Source organism: Seriola lalandi, unplaced genomic scaffold (genome assembly GCF_002814215.2).
Source record: "Seriola lalandi dorsalis isolate HSWRI2012SDOR001 ecotype SW California unplaced genomic scaffold, Sedor1 jcf7180002054606, whole genome shotgun sequence".
Taxonomy (NCBI): domain Eukaryota; kingdom Metazoa; phylum Chordata; class Actinopteri; order Carangiformes; family Carangidae; genus Seriola; species Seriola lalandi.
In genome coordinates this window covers 3,543,151-3,567,581 of record NW_019525159.1, presented here as the reverse complement: position 1 = coordinate 3,567,581, position 24,431 = coordinate 3,543,151, and the positions used below count along the sequence as shown (strand labels likewise).

Sequence of the window (24,431 nt, the reverse complement as noted above, 5' to 3'; positions counted from 1 at the left end):
AGACATCAGAGAGCTGATGTAGACAGTTAGACAAAGTAATACTCACTCATATCAAGTCAGAAATTAGAAGAACTCACAATCCGTGATGAAGCTTGGAATGCCTTGTCCTCTAAAATTACGTGAAACACTACTGTGATTAAAATGTCATTAGAGTGCTGACACCCTAAGTATACTGATTCCTGTCCTGATTGAAACCGTGGATTACACTATAATCATACTTTACTGATACTGATGGATCGTACACATGAAAAATGTCCAGAGTTGTCGTCTCATAGATTTGCAAAAATTCATGCTGTGCTTCACTTTCAGCAGCAGACCAGATTAGAAACTAAGAAACTACTTGTGCATAAGAAACACTTGCTTCCTGGTGGTGGCGCTAGAGGATAAGTAAAGGGGGCCATAAATGTCCATAGCACACTGAATGGCAACCAAACCAAATCTTACTTCTTAAAACCGTGTCAATTATACCTTAACATTTTGAGCCATATGTTGTATCTTATGTTGGCTGAAATCCAAAGTATCTGCATTAACTGTGAGGTATGCTATTTCTTTGCTGACCACTAGAGAGCATACCAACACCATGCCATTAAAATCTGGGTAAACACTAAATGCTGCAATCACTGCCATATCACAGTGACTGTACAATGAATATCAAATAAATTATGGATAATAAAATATTAAAAATAACAAAGTGACAAAATGCTTTATAGGGAGCAAAGACACACAAATACAAAGCAAAAGTGAAAACACTGAATGAAATCCTAAAACATGTAGTCAAAAATGATTTTTGTGGTATTCTGCTGGGAAACTGTAACTGTATGTAATCAAACACCTAGAATATATACAAGATATGCTATGCCACTGTCAAAACACAAATAATTCTAAAGGAGTAATTGATGTGTTTTGTATCTCAGATACTGAAGTCAGTACATTTGTTCAGTTTTTTTAATTTGAACACCGATACTCTGACGTTCTGCTGGTGGTTTAAAAGGCTTGTACATGACGATGGCATTTGACTTGACTGACAAGTATACAGGAGGCATTTAGTGGAAAGAATGACATCACTGTCCATTAATGGCATAAGGTAAGCTGATGCCCTGTCACATGTTAAATATTTCTTTTCTAACGTCAGCAAATATTTCCTTAATATATTCATGACCACTGACAAATTGCTTCCTTGCCTGAATTACATCACTTTCCTTGACTTAGAAATACCAGTGACAACATTTTAACTGCTTGATTTTAATTTAAGATTAATCCAATCCAGGGTATATTTAAAAGGCTATTAAGAGAGAGACAAATCATCCAGAAAAGTCTTAATCAACAGATGGCATTGTTATAGAAAATAACCCCTTTAAGAGCTTATGTACATAGTTATTGAGTTAAATTTGTCTAATACATTAGTGGCACACAAATACCAACAATTAGGATGACTTTGGATTTAGCCTATCAAAACCAAAGCCTATGGAACCCTAAAAAGACACCCATCCCCAAAAATCAAGTATTTCTATCAGCTTAATATATCTTAATCAAATTTTCCTTTGTTCATAATTTCTCCAAGGCTATAATTGGAAAAACTTGTTTTTCTCAAGTATTACAAACTCGAAAATCTCACTTCTGGCTGCTATCTTTGCCCCAAAACTTGCAACTTGGTGAAGAGTTAAAAACATTATTCACTGCTCAGCCCAGGACATAAATCGTACTCCAGCTGAAGGTAAGAAAATAACGTGGTTTATCAGCCTCTTTTTCTTCTTCCAGTGTTTAAAACCAACTCTAGGCTACAGTACAGAAAAAAAAAACATGAATGCATGAATATGAAACCAATGGTGAGGTACACGTTGGGCCTTCCTGGACTAAGTGCACCATAATCATTTTAGTGAACACGTGGGAGGGTTTACAAGCATTCTGACAGGTGGTGATTGTTGGTCTTTTTTTGCATATTAAGACCGGGTTTTATCATTTGCCTCAGGGGGAACGAACTTAGCTACATTTTGAAGGTAGCATTAGCCTTGAAACTACTCTGCTACTACTCCCCTTGCACCGTGGCTCATTGAACAAGCCCATGCCTGTAGTAGTGGCGTCGCCCCCGGTCGTCAACCTCACACACGCTGCTGTGAACCCTCCCACCGGCAGCCAGATGGGGCTGGCTTATATGCGGAAGTTTCAGTTCCGCTCAGTCCAGTTCACTCCGAAACTGACAACCGACGGACTGAAGTCACGCTTTTCTCTCTGAGCACCAGACCCGGCTTCACGAGCGACGTGAGTAACAGCACAGTACACCTGACACAACATTTGAAAGAAATGGCACACAGGGATTATTATACTGCTTTAATTTACGACCGGGTTACAAAGTTGCATTTTAAAACATATTATCCAAAGCTGCTTGCCTATAACTTCTCCAAAAATAAACGACTTGTTACACTGCTACTGACAGAGTTTAAAATAATACATTTGTTTTACTGACTTGGCTTTTTAGCGGGAACAAATGGGCTACAAGTCTGTTAGAAAAATGAGCTAATAATGTCAGACATGTGTTTAATGTCACACCCACTTAGCCAACTACAGACAAATTAAGGTTCAGTTTCCGTGAGAAAAAGTAGCCCTGCTTGACTGTGCAGACGCTACTGTAACTTCTCCAAAGGAAACATGAATGAGGAAGACCTGGACAGTTATTTGTCCCATGACTACAACTGGAGCAAAAACATTATGTTACTGTGTTACCTCTATAACTTAACTGTAGGCTATATTTAACGGTTTAGATTAATACAGGAAGGAGGAAAGGTACTTTATGTGACTAAAAGTAGGCACAATTATAGAGAATATAGTTATGTCATACAAAAAGTAAGGCGTTGTCATTTGTCTCAAGATCCCAGGGGTTAACTGTTGCTTTAGACCAAACAAGTGTAATCAGCCTGTTCACAAAAAGTATCCTATAAAGTCAGACTGGAACAAGTTGTCCCACTGACGAAGCAAGGATATTGAAGGTTATGTTTACAACAGAGTTTTTGGTTTTAAGATGTAGTTTAACGAGAATGGCGAATCTTAAGTCATTTATGTTTTATATTTATAATTTATTTCAGTAATGAGAAATGAGAAATATTAAACTTGATGCCTGATTTCTATGTTTTCATAGACAGCTCACTAGTTGAGTACAGTACAGTGAAAACGTAATCCACTCTGTGAGTCAACATGTCCTGCAATGATGTCACCAGCAACAACTGTCTCTGGAAGCATTGTGAAATGAGCATGACGTCTGATATATTGAAGAGGCAGAGACATTTTTTTTGTCCTTCCCAGTATCTAGGGACATTCAACTCTGTTGACCTGTGTTTGATTCCCTTTTAAGAAAGCTTTTCGACAGGGAGGGACCCTTTGATTTTTATTGAATGTTTTTCGTTTTCAACCACGACCAGGAAGTTAACTCAAGTTCTAATCCAAAAATACCCGAAAACATCCTGCATGTTTCTGCTTATCTTAGCAGGCCATATCTACCACTATTACTACAGAGTATTTTAATAGTCTACCTGTTATCCCAGATAAAATAATTATATAATATAATCCATACAAGAAAATATGAATGTCTGAACTTGTAGATAACTTGGTCAGCAGGTCTCATTTGTGCTCTGCTGAAAGGATTGTGTTTTAATCATGTTCTTGGTGTGAAAGTGCTGAAATATTTTGCACAATAAAGCACCATTATGACAGGAAGTCGAAGGATAAGGCCCAGAATTATGCTCCAACTCGCCCAGAGAGGGGCTGATGTCGGAGCTGCTGATGACATTTTTTTTACAGAGCTCAACTGTTTTTCTTTGTTTGGGAACACTCAAAGGTGTGTCTGCTCATGTCTATGCATGATATCATTAGGGATTGCTAAACAAGCAGTGACATGAGATGAGCCTTGAGCCTAATGTTTGTTCTTTCCATATTAGGAAAAGAAATGCTGCTGATATGAGGGTCTGGCATAAGTTTAGTCAGTGTGATCTAAATTTCAGCAATTTTTTTTCTTTTTTTTTTAACCAACATGCACCTTTACTGCGATGCCCCACATGGACATGAAATCTAACACTGAAGGAATCTGTTGTGAACAACCAACATAGTTTTAACAGAGCAATTCAATGCTGTGTATTCCTCCAAGGGTTGTTTTTAAACAATGGGAGCATATCCTCAAACCATGGCTTTTGGATCAAAGCGGGTTGCATAAAACTTCCAGTATTTATGTCCACAGCGTCTTGTGTCATTCCAGAGAATTGAATGTCATTCCGCATTGTCAGCTCAGAGATGCAGACTCAAATGAAGTGGTAAAGAAAGCTTGCAAACAGTGTGAAAGATGTGGCTGAGTTCCTTATTTAGTGGTGAGGACTTCAGCAGCATTCATAACTTTGTTTTTAAAGCATTGTTGATCAGTTTAGCTGTGTTGGGCTGCAGTGAACATTGAAAAGCTTTAGTATAAATATATATACATATTCATACTTTCCAATAACAGTGTTATCAGGCAATGCTGCAGTGTGGTAAGAGCATAGGTTGAATTTCTTGGTGACAAGGTATGGAAAATTATATTGGTTTAGGCCTTGTAATTTCCCCTAAAAATAAGCTTCTTGGCTCACCTCAACTCTTGTTCACCTTGAAGAGGGAGACAGCTGTCTTCAATTGGTTGCTGCCTTATTATAGACTTGCATATTTTGCATGTGTGCGTGTGTGTATTTGTGTTTTGGTACATTAGCTTGATTGTGAAAGTGCATAGTATAAATAGTAGAGCTATTTTTACTACCCTGTGCTTTCCAGGTGTTCAGTCCCTCCCTATCACTTTCACACGTGATTTTGTTTCTTCTCCCCACCTCTCCACACCCTTTTATGGCTTTTCTGCTTTAAAGAGCTTGTTCCCCTGCGGGTGTGATGAGGAGACAGCGTGTAGGCAGACCCTCTGATTTGATTTGTGTCTCGTACATCTGACCAGGTGACGGGCTACAGCAGGTGGTGCCGTGTCCCTGAGGGAATTTGTGGCGGCAGCATGACTTACAATCTCAAAATGACATGCCTCTGGGATGACAAGACATTAATATTCATGAAAAACTCATAAAAAAAAAGTATGTTTTCTCTGCAGTGCCCAGCGTGCATGAATATTTTTGAATATTTTTTTTTTTTTACGCTTCTTTTAAAGGCAGGGATTGAAACATTCAGTTTCTTTGTTTAAGAAGTCATGTTCCCCCAGCCATGGGATTATTATGTCCTTGGGAAAAGTTAACCAAAGCCCGAAAAAAAGAGCAAATAATTAGACGTCTGTAATCAGCACTACAGTTTAAAACTAAAAATTCCTCTATTAACCTCCAGTTTCCTTCACCGTCTTTTCCAATGAGTTCAGCAGAAACACCGGACCTTTAATTCATGACATCAGAACTATAAGTCTTAGCTTTGCTCTTAAAAGTAAATTCTGATAACCACTAGCAATGCATCCGTCTGTTCAAAGTCTCAGCTTTACTCCCGCATTTCCCCCTTTACCTTATAATTGTAATGTACTGTACATGACATGTAATGCTTGTGGGTTAGCCTTTGATGTCATGTTTTCATGTCAACATCCACTCTTCCTGTTGGGTGGGGCGAAGGTGATATATTTCCACGGTTTTCTGAACCTGTGCACAGAGGCAACAGGCAAACACACAGATTCACTGCAGCATGGTAGCTCGACACCCACACCAGACTCTCTCTCTCTCTCTCTCACTAGATTGTGTATTCTGCAAACATGGTATTCCAATTTCCGCAGTGATCAACCAAATAAATTTGATAATGTACTAACTCTTAACATGTGACTGCACTTAACCTCAGTCTCGCTTCCAATAAATAGCTCGCAGTTTCAATTTTTCAGGGGGAAAAGGAATGCATGACAGTCAGGGCTTAAACTAGTGAAACTCAATAGTGCATGAAATATTTTACGGCCTTTGCTGTGACTCACTTTTGGAACTGTCCTTGTAATTTGCATGCACATGTGCTTAATCAGGTTATTGTATTTGTGTCCACCCATGAGGTAAAGTAGGTGTGGGTGCATTTTGCCAGTGAGTTGTTAAAAATTGTGGCAACGCGTGGCAAACCTGCCCTCCAATGAAACGTTGAGCTGGCAGTGAAGTGAAGCTGAGCTCTAACAAGTCTCCAGCCATCCAGGGTGTGTCTTGTCTTTACTGTGTCCCTGTGCAGACCCAGCAGCACCACAGTTGTCTGGGGAAAAGGCCAACGCTCACTCTGTTACATACTAGAGTTTAACAGGGGTTTTAGCACGATGTGAATGCATTCTGGTCATTTTATTTCAAGGTTTCAATCGCTAAATCACCATTTCTAAACCCTCAGGAATGAGTGTTAAGGATGATACGGGCACAGTGCTGTTCACTAGAGCATGTCTTAGCCTACTGCGAAGATGAAAAACAGAACTTTGCCCAGTCTTTTGGAAAAAAGGAGAGATGATGCCTTTGCCTTCCAAAGCCTAATTGTCAAATTGGTTCACATGCCTCTGGTTTGTTTGTGTAACCCGCATGTGTTGTAAAGACAGTATGATTATGTTTTGTTTGGCTTGCATATGCATAAAACTATGCCGCTATTTATCAACAATAGGCTGGCATTCAGTAGCTCCATGTTCTCTGTTTTTTTTCTTTTTTTTTTTTCTTGCAAGAATATAATTTGTCTCAGTCTCGGACTCTGGGTACTCTTTGTCAGAGAATATTTTTCAGCAGTGGGTTCAGTGAAAGGACACTGAAATGACAGGTCTAAAGTGCACCTCCAGCGTTGCTGATCTGAGATTCGTTTTAGGTAAACAAAGGATTATCAGTGTTTACGTGTTGGACTTATTTCTGACTTCCGTCTTTCTTTTTTTTAACTACTGCATTCACTCTCTCTTTGACTTCCTGTTGTTTATTACGTCATGAAACTCACACCTCATTATAGATTAACCCTTACTCTCTTTACTTACCAGTTGAGAATATCTGTCCAGCACTTGAGAGAATTTACTATATTCAAAATACTATAAGCTCACTTTTACACCCATTGTGAATGATATTGTCTATTACCTGAAACATGCTGTAAAGCTGTCAGCAGAGAGCTAGCAGCTTCAGAGGAAGACTGTTATTGTTATTGTTAATGGTAATGGTAATGTTACACATGAATTTAGCTTCAGTTAAGTAAAATTTAAACAATCCATAAGACTTTGACAGTTTATCCCCATCAGATCTGGTGGGATACTTTTTTTTTTTTTTTTCTTACAGCATTTCAGAAGTAAGTTGATTATCATAGCTCATAGTAATGGAAAATGAGCAGTGCTATACTTTACCTTTTAATTTACATTCATCAGTGGAATGCTTCTTTTTGGGGTTTTTTTCACACCACTTGTATATAACCTGATGCACTGTTTTTATTTACATACTATTTTCCCTGTTATTATTTTCCTTCCCTTTGTATTCTCTCTTGAATCTGATATATTTGGTTCTGTCAGTGTGGAGTCTGTCTCATGTTGGATTATATCCACATTAATATGGATTCATGCACGATCGAGTGTAAAATATCTCTTGCTCTGTCTCTAGGTGAATCATGAGCAGCAGCTACAGTGTCTCCCTGGCTGGCCCTGCCCCCTGGGGCTTCAGACTGCAAGGAGGAAAGGACTTCTGTCTGCCCCTCACCATCTCACGGGTGAGTGGAACACACACACACACACACACACACACACACACACACACACACACACACACACACACACTCTCACACATCACTTATGTACCCTTCACTTCATGACAGTCACCTCTGAGGAATGCTATTCATGCTCACTATGCCATTTGCCTAGTCAGTGATGAAGTGCTTGTGCCATTCATCACCTGTGTGACACTCATTGCTGGATTTAGACACCTTCTCTAACAGTTCATGGCTCCTGTTGCTCAGTGCCCCACAGTCTTGACCAGCCTACCATCAAAATTATGACTATTGACATAATAATGTTACATAACTGAGCCAAAACCACAACATCCGTCAATTTAGAAAAAATCTCTTGAATTTTTGTGACGGCCATTTAGGATATATTTGGAGGATTAAGCTGGCAGCTGTTAACGGCTGCTGTCATTTTGGTCATTCAGATGAGGGATAGTGCTAAGTGTCTTGGCCTTTGTCCCTGGCATTAGTCCTGATGCGAGACACAGGAGACTGGGTCTGCAGTGGAAGCATCAGAACCTGTCCTTAAACAGCCCATCAGACTGAAACTCTAGAAAGCCGCAGTGGTTCTGTAATGACTGCTTGGGACTTGAGGCCACATAAATTCCAAGTGTGCTTGACCAGGTTCTGTTGAGCCCAGAGGTGGGAGAAGGGGCTGCTGAGACAGGTCCAGCCTCAGCCTATACACACAGTAGTTACAGTGTTTATGTTCATGGTGCAAGGGCGTTGTGTGCAAAACACTGTGATTGTTGTATAGACTTAAGGAAGTGCAGTGCAGTTTACTATTGGAGGCAGGCTATTTTAACCCAAGGGTATATGAAGTGTCTCAATTATACTAACAGGCTTCTTGTCAAACAGGATTATAAGTAGGCAGCTTGTCTTCTCCCAGTGTGGTCTGTGTTTGAAAATAACTGTCTGCTACAGAATGAGCAATGTTCTTCAGCTCCCGCTGCTTCCTGTTATGTAATTGTAATCTCAAAGTCATGTCCAAAGTCAGTGACTCTGTTTATTTGTCGTTGGCAGGATCAGTTAAAAATTTTTGAAAGTTATGTGTCGAGAGGGGAAGTGACTTTTCTCAAGTGGAAATATGACCATCTGTGTTCAGCCATAATTACACTAAAGACTATGAAAAGGCCAGCATAGCTGCTCAGACTATTTTTATGCCTTGCCACTATGATAATAATGGTACCTAGGACATTATGTTGTCACAGTGGCCTGTTGCTGTCAGTAAACATTTTGTCATTGTATCTCAAAAACAATACATGAATGAAGGACCTCCAAACTTGTCACCTGGTTAGATATTTGAATACCTTCATATATAAAAAATATAAAATCCAAGAGCCTTCCCAGAGACGAAGAGGGAGACGAAATCAGCATCAAATTCGCCATTTGCTTCTGCCTCTTTCAACTTTGCCATTGACCACTGAAAAAACATCTGCTAAGAATTTTCTACAGCCAAATGCAGTTTCACTTCAAATTCTTAAGGGCCTACGAGAGGGCACTGATCCTAATTTCACACAGGATTTTACTGTTTAGACTTATCTTCATGAGGTAAGAAAATGCAAACTTTTAGATGATACATATGGTGCAATACGCACACACACATGTTATAAAACTCACAGGAAAAATTAAAAGCAGATGGGTACCTGACCCCTGACTGTGATATTTGTAGAGATGTGCCATGTCATGTTTTTATAGAGGGTTTAAAACAAAATGAAACAGGTGAGCTGGGAAAAATGTAAAAAAAAAAGCATGACAGAAACTTTGCATCTGTTAAAATCCCAAGTGCATGTTATACGTCAGGTTTGACGAGTCATTTCTTGTGGGTTATAGTGGCGGGTAGTTCTGGACCATAAAAGTGTTGAATACCTCCTGTGTCCACCAGCAATCTTGTATTGAGTCATCAGCGGTCTGGAGCATGCCACAAGTAGTGCAGAGCTAGGCAACATGACTCTCATATTATTGGTCAGTGTCATTCCTGTGACATAGTTTCGGCCCTGCGCATGACCAGTGAATGGCTCAGATTTCTTGTTATTGTCCAGGCGCCAGGGAAAAGTCTCCCTTTTGTCTATTTATATTAGAATACCACTGTCACACAAGCCTCAGCCAACATAATGCATGCTGTTGTTGTAAAGCTGAAAAGTTTGTACATCCCTTTAGTTACATGCATTTTCCTAAATATGACAGAAGCAAGATATATCAATACTCCACCATCCAAGTAACTGTATCTGTAATCTAAGTTACACTATAAGGGAAGAGTTAGTTAGTAGAAGGTGCATTTCTGGAAACATCTGCCAACAGTTTAACCATTACTTCAGTTCCGTCATTAGAAGAATGAGTAGAAAATTGAGTAGACCACAGGCCTATTTTAAGGTTCATTAGATACCCACAATGTTAAATAGACCGGTTTTGTAGTAAAGAATAGGCATCTGTTGCTATTACATTAAATCTTATATTTATTTTACTTAGATGAATGCGATTTCTGTGGAATAATGATGTAATGACGTTACATATGCTTCCCATATGTAACTGATCCAAAGATTATCTACAGACTTCAAGGCCTGTTGCTCACAAGACAGCCACAGCTTGCTGTCCTCATGCCTTTTTTTTTTTTTAGGAATATTTGTCTTTGGCTGTTGTAATAACACTAAATCAAAATGTGATGCACAGTACTGTACCATAATCCATATGTAATATATGATATTGAGTTGGGTGTCACAGTATAAATAGCAATACAGACTAAATATTCTCAAAATATTATCATTGTAATCATAACAACATGACAAATTAGGGCCTTAATGAGTACAACTCTCACAGTGTGAAACTGTCTCAATGAATGATCTATTGCAGGGATGTTGAATTAGTTGATTGTACTGTGCACTGTAAATGCTGATGTATTAGAAAGGTTAGCATGAATCATTCTGCCAAAACTAGTGTGATCAGTAAGTTAGCGAATGATGATGTGTGTTTGTTTATTCAGTATGATAACTCTGTGTTTAAGATGAAACTTTTTAACAATGCAGCTGATTGTTAAAAGTGAGACCACCCAACACTGTATGGATGAATTACGGAGGAAGGCCCCAGCTAAATACATTATGTGTGCGGGTGTCTGTGTCCCCGCTCCTCCAGACTCTTTCCGTCCTCGTTGTCTGTGCTTATTCCAGCTCCTTTTTTGGAATTTCTTGACAGGCTTCCACATGGAAAGACTCCCACTCAAAATTCTATTAATTTCAGTGGGAGTACTATTATAGCATTATTTATGAAAGGTTGTAAAATCTGTAAAAACACTAGCCCTACTATGCGTGCCTGTGCCTATCAATGACTGCTTACTGTAGGTCAGTAGGAGGTCATCACAGGGAAATTTTCCTCTATTTTTCCCATTGACCCCTCACTTCCCCCTCTTGTCTTTCGTATCCTTTTGTTTGTTGGTTTAGTGGCATGTGATGGATTGAGAGAACATTATACGAGCTAATTTTAGCCCTGTGTTTGCAGTAGGCTTTACACCACCAGATGTGTTCTTTTTCATGCTCCACCTTTATTTTTTAATATGGTGATACTTTCACTCTAAAAGGAGAGGAATGTGATGATATAGTGTATCAGGGCAACCCACAATAACATTAAGGGTAAAAATGGTATTTTCTTTGTGTATTTGTTTTAATAGAGGATGATTCTGTAGAGCTTGACAGCCCTCACGCTGGGCAGCTGGAATGATATTACTTCCAATATTATAATTATGATAAAATAGTAGAATCTGTTCTGTTGATAAATTAAAAATTCATCAATTTAACTTTTGTTAGATGTAGATAAGTGACATTAAAATATATGAAATCAAAATAAGATTCAGTTGGTACTTGTCGGTTACATGATTTCTTTTGAGTGGACCAGAAATTTTCACAAGCTATGCTTTCGTGGGTTTCCAGTGAGAAAATAGGACAGCTGTTTTTATGGAAGTATTGTGGATTTCATTTGGTTCGTAACACCCTTCACTGTGTTCTTTGATGTGAGCGTAAACACATCCTTTACTGACCAACCTTTCTTCTTCATTGCGCTTTTTCTGACCCTCTTACAACGTTTTAAATCCAACGTGAAAAGCTGACCAAAACTTGGTCCACACACTCGACATTTTAAGAAATGCAATCAAGTGTGATTAACCTTCAGTGACATTTAGCTACTTATGTTTTTTTAATGCAAAATAAAGAATTAGAATTTCACACAGCCCAGCATATGCATTTAATGATGGGCGTTGTATTAATATTTACTATATAAAGGAACACGTACATATCATGTAACACCTCGAAAAACATATTTTGACATAAGTTTGTATATTGTATAGATCTTCGGATAAAGAATTATGTGGCTTGCTCTGTCTGACATTGAGCCTAAATATTTGGTTCAGCTCAGATCCAGAAAAAATAAAATCAAGCGGCGAAAAACTCCCCTGGCATTTCAGGAAACCAGTGAGATAGATAGCTTGTGGTCTGTGCTGCATAGTTGCCAAACAGTTTGTCTGTAACTCTTTATCTGTCTCTCGTATTAAAATCTCCAGAGTATTTTTACATGGAAACTGAAATTTAATAGAAACCAGTTAAGTCTATCCATTTTCTTTTATCAGCTTCTCGAATAAACATTTCACAGGGAACTTTCTAAGAATCTGTGATTCTGTGCAGGGTCCTAAAGAAGTGTTGAGGTTACATATGGGCTTAGCAGAAAAATGTTATCTGCAGTATGTGTTTGATCCCAGTATGATCTCCCTGGTGTCTGTCTAAGTTTTATTAAGGCATCTGCTTTCAATCTCCCTAATGCTATATGGCAGAGCTATAAAGCATAACTAAGCTATCACTTGATTTTGATTTAGATCGCTCTCACTACTTTCCTTTTTGATTAAAGATATTTAAAGGTACGATCCACTTTATCTCCGTCTGAGACGGTTTGCCCCATAGAGTAGAGTGAGTCCGTGTGTTTAAAGACAGAAATGCCCCCCCCCACATCATGGTTGCAGCTTGGACTACAACCCACAATTACAGCTGTGTGATGATGATAACAGCGGTAGTTGATCATGCTTGATAACAGGTATCCCATGATGTAAAGCATTGTAAAGTTCCTTGCACAACTCTCTAGATACAAGTAAATGCAGTCCATTTAACTTTTACTACAGTCCCTGAAAGTGAAAATCATCATCTCCCATGCCAAGTATCTGTTAGTATTCAAGTAGCTTCATGAGTAATGTTGTTGTACCTTTGAATGAGCCTATGTTTTCATGTCGTAGCTGCTGGAAAGCAGATAAACAGTGTATTCTGCTAATATGAGATTATACCTGAGGTAAAGTCTTTTTGTCTCTTCATTAACACATACAGTCCGAACACAATGCCATCCAGACAGAAAGTGAAACTTGCAGGAGCGTTGAATGAACCATGGATGGAGTTATAAAACCAGCACTGGCACTTGGCTCAAGCCCCACCGTGTCTAAAAGCCCTTTCATATCATCTGCCTCCGCAGCGCTAGTCAGTCGGGTTTGATTCTGACCTGACTAAAGTGCATTCAGTATTCAGTGTGGGCTTGGTACTGCTTTGTGCTGTTTTGTTTGCGTTGTCATGGAGATTTGACTAAGAGCTCCTATGTAGGTCTGCCTGGCATCTCGTGTTTTCCAGCAGCCTGATTGATGTAATAAGAGACAGGGGTCAAACCATGACAACCACCGGCCTACCTCTGTTCAAGTGCGCTTAATTGGGATGTTTGGCTTGGAGGAAAAGAGTACTTGCTGTTTTGTCCCCTCCCGACTGCTGTCTCCGCCATTAGTGTGTGCTTCTCATCTCTGTTCCTCTTTACTGTTGAAATGGTTTGTGCAAAAATGTTGCAGGTGTACAAGTTTAAAAGAGAAGACTTCTAGTCTCTCGACAATAAACTGCACTTTCTGGCTTTTGCATGTGCGAGCCCAGCAGGTTGCTTTGCGCTGTGCTGTCCAAGCTTCTCTTGACAGATTCATCCCAGAGATTCTGCAGGGAAAACGGTTTTCTTTTTGATGAGCTTTACAGGTTAAAACGCACACAGTCCTGCCTCCCGAAAGGGGATCGCGATACTTTGTGTTGAGCTTCAGAATTAAGAGACATTTCAAAGCCATCAGTCAGGTTTTCAGACAAAAGCAAAACCATTTTCTCATAAACTCACATTGTTGCTAATAACTGCAAAGTTTGTAGGCATTTTATTCTAAGGCAGATTTATAACAAAGTAGTAAGAATGAGTCAATCTGCCATAGCCTTGTGTGTTTGTGATGACATAATGTTAGGCCGAAGCCTTTTCCATATAAGGTCCTCTATCTTAGTCTCCTTACACAGACATGACATGCATCTCACAGGCCTTCAGCCCCCACCACAAGACGCTTCCTGTAACATGACTTCTCAAATGTGAAATGACCACAACCCTCTTCCTTACTCCATAATTCCACAGTAGACAGGAATTTACATCCTAGCAGCAGGGAAGATGATTAGTATCCCAACAATGCTTACGTGTTACCTTAAATATGTTACCTTACCCTAAATGTGTCCATTATAAAGGATGTACTGGAAGTAGAAGTACTGTCTCATTCTCTCATGAAGTGTTGCGTGAAATCTAAAATGTTTGACGTAAGACTGAATCATAAATCAGTGGTTTAGAAAATAGCATTGATCTGTTTGGTGAGGAATTCCAATGTATTCAGAGTTTTGGCAGCATCGTACTCCATTGAACAGAGACTTTCTTTGCAGAGGCACTCTACGTCATAAATCAAATACTTAACAAAGCTTCTTTCTCTCTAAACAGAACCTGTGTGTCTTGTTCTCACTATTAATGAATCTTATAGAATCCTTTATTTTTCTCCATTACTTTATTAGTGAGTAAACATCTGCATCTGAACAGTATTCAGAATGAGAGTGACGTTTTTATTATATGCTTTTATGACTGTATTTGATTATAGCTGTATAACAGATGGATTGAAGACACGTGGAACCAATGGACTGTTAATTTTTCTCGGCTTCAGCTGCACTTCTTGTGTTTTTATAGTTTTGAAGTTACAACATCCCTCTGCACTTTCTTCATCTCTCTACAATCAGAAAAAGATGGAGTTCTTCCACAAAGACATTTGTACCACAGATATATTAAGGAGCTATTTAGCTAGTAATGTCATAATCTCCAGTGTACCATAGGATTTACCATAAGACCTCAGATAGATCCACCAAGCATTGTGCAATATGCTGTTAGTTGTGGGAGCAGAGGCACTTGCATGTGGAGTGTGGGACAGCCAGTCATTACCAGTAACTGCACAGCAGTAAAATCAGCAGTGTGGAGAGGACCACAGCAGCACAGCAGCCACACCATTATGTGGCTGGAATCCCATTCATGTAAACGCAGTTGGAAAGACACTTCATTCATTTGAAAAACGTCTTTATCATCTGCCAAACGAACACAAAGCCCTCGAGCAGCCTTCTAACTCCATTAGATTAAGATTGTGTTCATTTATGCTGTGTGAAACTCCCTTTGACGACTTTAGAAAATTTAGCCAAGAAAACTTTTAAACAGTAATTTGTGCTTTACACATTTTTGATTGAATGCAAAAATTGCATAATACAAAGTGGTTGACAGTGTTTGGTAAAAGCCCATTTCTAAAACATCCTGCTCTCTTGAGAGAGCTGGAGTAACAGAGCCAAAGTTCTAGTTCATTACTTATCTGCTCTCTGTCACGAGTGCCTCAGGCCTCTCTTGATTTATATTTATAGACTGTGGATGCCAGGGATTCTTACTGTAACATCTATTTGTTTTGTATCCATGTGAGAAAGCTGGCGATTGAGTGAAAGAAGATGGGATTTATAAAGCGCTCTCTGTCTGCTGCAGGCTAACGTATTAAACATTGTTAACCACATATAAAAACATACCTTTCTGAGAATGTTCCAAGAGTCCTCTCTTCACCTCTAGAAATAGTACACGTTGTACAATTACCATATTGTAGAGCTATGTACTACTGTCTTTTCTCACAACCCTACAAGGAGAGGACTTCCGATCGCCTTTTCACTCTCTCTCTCTTTCTCTATGACACACACTAACACTCACAGACAGGGAGACACTGACAGATGGAGAAACGTGTCCCGAGGACGTATTCATTCAACAGTCCCTCACCAGCTTTTCTCTGCTGTTGACCTTCGGCGCTTTAAGACAGAGCCAGTGATCTCTGAAAAGTGCTTACACTCTCTTTATTGGCCTCTTCACTGAGTTATTTTACAGAAAGTAAATGAGTCAGAACAGACTCAGTAAATGCTGACAGGTGTGCCTGTGAGTGTATGTCAGACATTGGGTGAGCAAGTGAGTCAGTTGAAGTTTTCTACATGCCTCTGTAGTGAGTACTCTGCCCTTTGTGAGTAGGTCTTAGCATGTGGCTGCACTATAGGTTTCCTAGATGTTGGTATGCATACATCAGCCGCAGCTATGCACTCCACACTTCCCCTACTGATCGACTTGATAATGACTCTAGGAAAGCAGGACTCCAGAGAAATGTGTCAGTCGCTACTGCCACCGCTGTCACTTCCTCATTCTTTCTCTCCCACCCTCCCGCTCTCCCACTCTTTTCCCCTACTTTGTCAGTGTGAGGGTTAACACAGTGGCACATTCTTTATGTCTCATCAGCAGCCTTTTAAAAAGCAGGGAAAAGTCTTTTAGAGTTACCTAACTAGAACACATTCTGAAGGAGTGGGGTGAGCACAAATATGTTGCTGTGTTTTTATCTGTCGAAATCAGAGCTGGATCACATAAAGAACGTCTCTCAAATCTGTGTCACTGAAGACAACTGCAAGTGAAAGGTCTTTTGCATACATTCAAATTTTACATGTTTCATAGAAATTTATTATGGATTTTCAGAAGGCAGAGGTGGAGCAAGGAGCTATTAATTTTATGTTCAACACTCAGAGTCAGAGTCATCAGACAAAATACATGCATAGAAGTCACCTGAGCTGCCACTTTAATGTACATGTGTGCACTTCCCATGCCCTTATTTTGAGCGTTTGAGGCCTCAGGCACCATGACATCAGTTCTTTGGCACAGCTGAGAGATGACAAAGATATGATCATACAAAGGCAGTGTAAAAGTAACCGAGTACATTCAGTTCTTTTTTTGTCCCTGCGTGATCACAACCAGCAGGGCTGTACAGGTTTTTAATGTGTATGTGCGCACTGAGTGATTGATGAGGTGTACGCAGTCTTGTGTAATCACTGGTCGATCACCACACCTGGTAGAGAGTCATCCCATCGTCATGGTTTTATTACGTTGCTTCCTGTGCGTTTCGTGCACGTCTCAGCATGGTGGAAAGCTGACGAACATTAACCCTACTTTACTCACTGGCAGACACACAGTTGAAGAGCTTTAAGCTTTTAAGCCTTTGCTTCCATCAAAGCTACCCTCGGAAAATGATTTGACTTTTTACATTTCTCATATTAAAAATATTAAGCTTTTCCCCACTTTGCATTCGCTCTGGAAAATATAAAAACCCCTTTACTCTTTCTGCATGGTAAAATAGGTTTAATTCACAATACATATATAGAGTTTGAAATACAGAAATGCCAGTTTTACACATTTACTTAACACACAAAGGCTTAGAACCTGAAGGAAAAACATTCACACATGTGGTCAGAAAAATGTTTTACTGACTTGAGTGGCTGAGTCAGGACCTGTGCACCAGCACCTTTCAGCACCACAATAACAAATGCAGCACACGGCAAAGAAAAACCTGGAGAGGCTTCAAGTCTCTGTGTTCTTAAGAGACCAAGCAAAAGAAATGGATGTGGCCAGCGAAAATCTCAGGGGAGAACTGAAGATTCAAACTTACAGACACTCAGTCTGTTATTTACTCTGACAGAGCTCAAATGGGTCTAGAATTCAGAGGAACTGAAATTTCTCAAATGCAGTTGCGCAAAAAAGAGGCAAAAGCAACTCCAACCGAATCTGTGCTCATTGGAAGTGATTCTCTTTCAAAGTACCAAATACAGCATCTAAATGTGTGTATCAATTATACATTTCTGTTTTTAATTTTTAATAAAATTGCAAAGTATTTCTTAAATTTTCATAATTACACTTGCGTAATATATTTCAAACTGAAATATGAAATGCACACTCAGTTTCCATGATTAAAAGTCAAACTTTGGAAAATCATGTGGTTTTGATTTGTGGTCAGTGGTCATTTGTTAGTGTGAGTCATTGTGGGAATGTTTTGGCTTTTTTTTTAATGGGCAGATTGTTTTGATGGATGTAGAATCCCGTCCCCTGGACATTGTGAAGAGAATAAGATGCCTATCTTATCTGACAAGGGTTACATAAGACAGGAAACGGAAAGGAGAGCACTACGCTTTCTGATTACAAGAAAATACCAACACCAAAGTGCAAACAGAGAATTATCGCTTATTCCACTGCAGAGCCACGTAAAACCCTGATGTTCCAAATATAAAAAAATCATTAGTGATGGTTATTTATGGACCTTTTGTTGTGATGTGTCAAAAGTTGCCAGTTAATCTTCCTCTGGCAACAGGATGAGCATGTTTAGCTACAATTCTGTGTGAATTCTCATATAAGTGATGTATATGATGAGCGTGTTTTCTAATCTGTTTGCAGCTGACTGATGGAGGCAAGGCAGTCCAAGCCAAGATGAGTGTCGGAGACATCATTCTTTCCATTAATGGCATTTCCACAGAGAGCATGAATCACCTAGAAGCCCAGAACAAGATTAAGGCCTGCACAGGCAATCTCAGCCTCACTCTACAGAGGTAACAGCTGCACATGTGATCGCACACCTTCTACAGTATAATCTATGACTTTTCTAGCTCAGTAACTGAATGCACACTTTGTTGACTTTGTTGATTTGCATACAGTACCTGTGTGTACTTAAGCCTACTTGAGGAACTTTTCACAGGATAGCGTCCTTACAAACAAAATGACGTTTAAGCAGCAATAGGAAGTTTGATTGCCATATTTGGTTTATTTGTGCTGCATTCAATTTGCCTTTTCGTCATTTGAAACAGATGAGCTCCTGTTGTGCTAATTTAAAACAGTTCTGTGTTCTGCCACAACAGATGCTATGGCCCCGAGGTCCTGCAGAGAGTTTGGAAATGTTAAAAAGATGAGATTAAGCTTGTTGTTTCTTGCCTCGGTTCATATTTCATGTGATCTGGCTTATAATTACAGTTGACTGGCTACAGAAGTATGATATTGGATTGACAGTGATTCCTTTGTGTTCTGAAAATTTCATTTTAAGACAAAGCAATGGTATTTTTTGCACTGTAGCTTCACATTATAGACTTTATTCAACACATTAAGTTAAGTTGCAGTCGAACTATGGGCCCAAAATAGGAAATCCTGCCCTTGGATCTCCAGGAAGGACATGTCTAAAAGTGTAGACTTCAATACCTCATTAGAAAAGGACCGTATTATATGTTACTGCTACACAGTGCACACGGAAGAAATGAAGAACCATCTGATTTCTGTGTTATTACAGTGAAGTTCTTAATTAATGGTTTACACATGTTCTTCCTGGCTGTGCAGTGTAGGGCACAGAATCTGTAGAAGTCATTAGAGCAGGCTTCAACTTTGATTTGCATCTGATCATGCTGAGTTCATCAACTGCTACACTGCTCCTGACGTTAGCAAAAGGAAGACCCTGTTATTCTGGAGGCTTTGAGCGTATTAATGTCCTACTGCAATATTAGAAGCATTTTAAATGAGAGCTCTTAAAGCTTTCTTTTCCTTAATATATGCTTCAAAGAAAATAAAAGCAGGGATCCAGGAGAGGTTGTCATTATATTTGTCCTCCGAGGAAAGGTTTCAATTAGCAAACGCCCCAAACAACTTTTATAGTCCATCTACAGGAAGGCTGTAGTTTCACTTATGTAGACACCTTGACTAGATTTTCCAAGATCAGTTTACCCAGCTCGGACATTGTTTCATGGAATGACTGTTTGTTTTATTTTATTTTGAAGAAGATGGATAAACAGAAATGTTACAAACAGCGATCCCTTCTCATGAATTGTAACCGAGCTCTTTACCACACACACACACACACACACACACACACACACACACACACACACACTACATTTTTTTGCAGCAAAGTGTAAAGAAGAGTAGCTTCAGTGTCCGACACAAACAAATGGACGTGAAGCATGCACACTTTCCAAACTGTAAAACATGTTGACAGAAACTCAAAGCCTGGTTTGCATGTCCTGTCATTCCATCCCCACATCAAAGGAGAAGGGAGCCTCTGTGCTTTAATCGTGGGAAAATAGTCCTAAAATAGCGCTGTCCCACAGCTGCATGTAATCTACTGTGGGTAATGGATGCACAATGAAACATCAAACATTCTGGTCTCATAGCACATGTAAACTACAACTAAAATTACCCACCAAACAACAAAGGTCTCCTTGTTAAAGATGATATTTGATTGTAGTTTGCTTCACTTCTGCCGTTATTTTTCAAGGCTGGTTGGTGTTAATATTGTATATCCTTATCCAGTGACACAGAAAGAAGCCCTTAAAAACACTCAACTGTATTGTCTAAGTGGCTCATTTTTTAAAAGGTTTTATTAAAAATTGTGAAAAAATTTTAAAAAGTGGGCACTTTATATCTAATATCTGAACCTCGGTGTAATGTATGTACCATAAAATACTAGTCAACATGTAGAATTCTGTCTGCAGTTTAGCACCAGTGCAACATTTATTTACCTTTTTAACATATTTATGTAGAAAGTGCTTGAACAGATGACACGTGTACAATATAAGCTTTCCCCACATTCATGAATCTGCTGTACGCACTGATTTCACTATCAGGGGACATGTAATGAATGATGTCTATGGTGTATTCAAACACATTGGTTAACATCCAGTGCAAACACTGAAGTCCAAAAAAGATAACATCTACAGTACAGTTGTACATTAACTAGGAGGCATAAAATGGAAATGATTATAAAATGACTGTCACACATAATTTAGTTCAGTAGCTAGAAATATTTTATACAAAAAAAACCAACATCTAATTAAAACCATTTTATTTTTTATGGTATTACAATCTATATTCTCTTGTCTTGCCAAAAAGACACTCATAATTATTGATTCCAATAGGTTATGTCCCTGTTGCTAGGTGAGGGGAAACATGTTTTCATCCATAGAGGCAGTGGACTCCCCCGTCATCCTGTCGTTCCAGTAAATCAAAACAGATCTGACTAGATGAGTCTGAACGAGCAAAGAGCTGTTCTGTGTTTTGTGACAAGTGGAGAAACCAGGTTTTCCTTTCCAAGATTGTGGTCTCAGGATGGATCTCCGGATCTTAGATGTCAAAGCAGTGTCTGTTTATTTGTTGGGAGAATATCACTGCCAGAGCAGAATTTATTATTCAGGTTTGTGTAGTCAGGCTGTTTATGTGGTGGATGCTGTCTTTGATTTTGATGTGGATTTACAGCTTCAGTTTCACCACCGTGCACATTTGTACAAGGGACAAAACTCGCTTACTTGTTACCTTCAGCTGGTTTTGCTAAGCAGAACAAAGTTATACAGTTATAAGTTATACAAAAGTTTCATTTTGAAAGCTTGTGATAATGACTTTTTCAGTGCATGTTTTGTGATCTTCCATCCTTTTTGAATATATGGTTGCGGCTGATATGGTCAGCAGTTATCAGTGAATTTTATGGGTACTTTGTGTTCTGCTACCATGGAAATCTTGTTGCTGAGCAGCTAACAGTCACCAGGCAGCTGTGGGAAGTAGCCGTAGGAAAGTATGATAATTGATGTTTATTTATTGTCATTGAAATATGCAGCACAGCGCAATGAAACACCACTCCCCAGAGGTTGTGGCTAGCTGCACCTGGTTCCAAAACCTCAAAGATAATACAGATCAACACTGCGAGCTCTGCATTCTGACCATATCCTGATGTTTTACACAAGAATTTGTGTCAGTTCCCGCAGAAAGAGTTGTTCAGATTTTTAGTATTTTTCACTTTGTGTGTGTGTGTGTGTGTGTGTTTGTATGTGTAGAACACATGCTACTTCAGGGAGAACAGGATAGCATGAAGTTCCATACCTGTACATCAATATATTACACATATAAATTATTTTTACTCATTCACACTCTTCATCTTTTGATTACATAAGCTCCTTTTTATTTTAAACCTTTAGATTTGATTAACCAAAACTACAACATTGTTTTTAAATATACCTGTGGGCTGTCCCACACACAGACCGTACTTTTTTTGTTTTGCCTACAGGCCACTTACTGTAGGGAAACACAAATCAGCAAGGGAGCTGTGGGTTAACATACAGATACTCTCAAACATGGCGAACGTACACCCAACAAGTCGTATGCTATGGTTATAACAGGGTGAAGTAGAGGACAATCCAATGCAGCCCAGAGCCCCCGCTGACTCCTGGCTGCCTTAGCCAGATGTGGTGTGGTGGTCGGAAGAAAAGTAAGAAAGGATGAGGGGTTATTACATTAGTTGGACGTGCATTAAAAAATACATTAACTAGAATTGCAGTTTATTCTGTTGTGGATGCAGTGTCCAGAAATCTGACCTTGAGAAGAACTCGCTCATTTCCCTACTTGCTTCACCAAGCCCCCTGTGACTCTGAATGTCTTTTGTCTGGTCCTGTGGTTCACATTTTATTCTACAATTTACTTGGCAGGACAAGCACACTTGAGCAGAGAGTTATCACTCACTGAGCAGTACTGTACAGAGAAGGGCACGATAAGGCACACGGAGATGAATGGTATGAATGCCCTCCATCTCTCCGGTGCATGTGACTGCTGATATGGGCAAGTGCACGGGGTTTTTGCTCGACACGTGTACAGACACACCAGACACGGACAGTAACCATGTTAGTGAAGTATCCAGGCAACTTACGGCAGCAACAAAGCTGTCTGGTTACATGTTAGCAAGCGTTAACTCTGGAAATAGCAGTCACGTTTCTGTCGCTCCTTTTGAAACCTTGTGTTCTGACTCTTTCCAATGAAATGTCAAAACTCCCTCCTCCAAGATGCTCATTATCAGTGAATATGTGGGAGCAGTGTGAAGAGCGGGAACACGGAGAGATGGGAGAGGCCATGCGCCAGACACAAGCTGTGAGTTTTGCCACTGAGCAGATAGGCTGGCTGCACAGAAAAACAGAAATACAGGAAAGAAAAAAAAAAGGTTATTTTCCGAGCCCTCTAATTCCACATCCCTCTGTTGGAGTATTTGTTTTGCTTTCCTATGTTTTTTTTCCTCTTTGTTTTTCTTTTTCTTCATGCTTTTTCTCATTTTTTTCATGCAGTGGTGAATCTGAGAAAACAGATGGTGTTTGCCAGGTCTCCCACAGAGTTTTAACAGTTATCACACAAGTTCAATATAGGAGGGCAGAACTTGTTTAACAGTGTTTTGCAGTAATGTAGCCTGTGCATGACATTAATAGGATGTATGAATTCTACTGAGCCCCATCCTCCCATGTATCACACGATAACAGTACCCAACTCTGACTCCCAGTCTGCTTTGATATGATGAGAGTAAACACAACTGTGACCAGAGAACAGAGCAAAAGACAGAGACAGATGCTTGGAGTCAGATGGTTATTGCAGATCATTAAAGTCTGCAGTTTTCATCTCCAGAGACTGTGTGTGAAACTGAAGTGAAAACAGCGCAGGGAAAATGAAAGGCTACACTTATTTGAGAACTTTGCCCTCCATGTTTTTAAAAAAAAAAAAAAAAAAAAAAAGGTTTTGTGAGTCTGTAAGCTGGTAAGACGTGTGTTTGTGTGTGTGTGTGTGTGTGTGTGTGTGGTGAGAAAGCTGTGTCTATTAGCTGCTCCATCATTCAGTCAAATGCCATATGCCAGATTGTTTCTCTTGGCCCTCAAAGAGACAGAGGCAGGGTGGAAATGCGTCAGCCTGCTTTGCCCTCAGGCGTATTTCTCCGGCTAGCCTCCCCATTCTGCTATTCTGGAGCTGTGTGTGTGTGTGTGTGTGTGTGTGTGTGTGAGTGAATGAGTGTAGAGAGAGAGAGAGAGAGAGAGAGTGGGTGCACAGAGAAGTCTACGTTGATGAAAACCACACTCAACGACTTTTTTCCCCCCTTCCTAGTAATTTTTTTTCAGTCAAGTTAATCTGATGTGTATTTATATCTTGCACATATTCATTAGCTTTTATTTAGTTATATAGTCTAAACTAGGCCCATAAATAAACCTTGTACATATCTGCATCTGTAATCTAATAAAACAAAACTGATTAGATTAGGAGGAAGCAACTGATGTCTGTGACTGAGCATAGCCATGACTAGGTTTTCAACAGGGGCAAGATTTCTCTGTATTGTGAACACACAGTAGCACAAACTGCGATCTGCAAGCAGTCAGATACACCAGATACATTTCAGATATAAACACAGGCAAAATCAGAAACTCCTCTGATTAAGATCTTTTGTATTTATGGGTAAATTTAGTTTAATTGTGTGGTACAGAGGACAGCTTCCTTCAGAGAAACTATGACATCTATGAAAAGCACAGATGAACACAGATATAGATATAAATTCATTCTTTACACTCGTCTAATTATTAAGAAAATGTATGTATTTATAAAAGTATTAATGATTGTTTGCCAAAATCATATGAATTTGCAGCATCTAGCCTTTTGAATAAACCTGACAAACAAAGTGGTTCATTCATGAAACATAAATAAAGCTGTAGTACAGTTTTGATGAAGAATAATGATGTTTTTTTAACATGTTTCCCTAA

The 24,431-nt window shown here is 39.3% G+C and overlaps 1 protein-coding gene across 3 annotated transcripts in view; it reads left to right on the top strand.

Annotated features, from left to right (window-relative positions):
- The first annotated feature begins 2,122 nt into the window (after nucleotides 1–2,122).
- Nucleotides 2,123–24,431, top strand: part of pdlim5b (PDZ and LIM domain 5b) — a 38,177-nt gene continuing 15,868 nt past the window's right edge. For all 3 annotated transcript variants that reach the window (XM_023419564.2, XM_087177484.1, XM_023419562.2), the window contains exons 1-3: nucleotides 2,123–2,259; nucleotides 7,560–7,665; nucleotides 18,301–18,452. In XM_023419564.2, coding sequence (XP_023275332.1) covers nucleotides 7,567–7,665; nucleotides 18,301–18,452 — 251 coding nt within the window. In that variant the 5' untranslated portion in view covers nucleotides 2,123–2,259; nucleotides 7,560–7,566. The remainder of the gene's footprint in view (nucleotides 2,260–7,559; nucleotides 7,666–18,300; nucleotides 18,453–24,431) is intronic.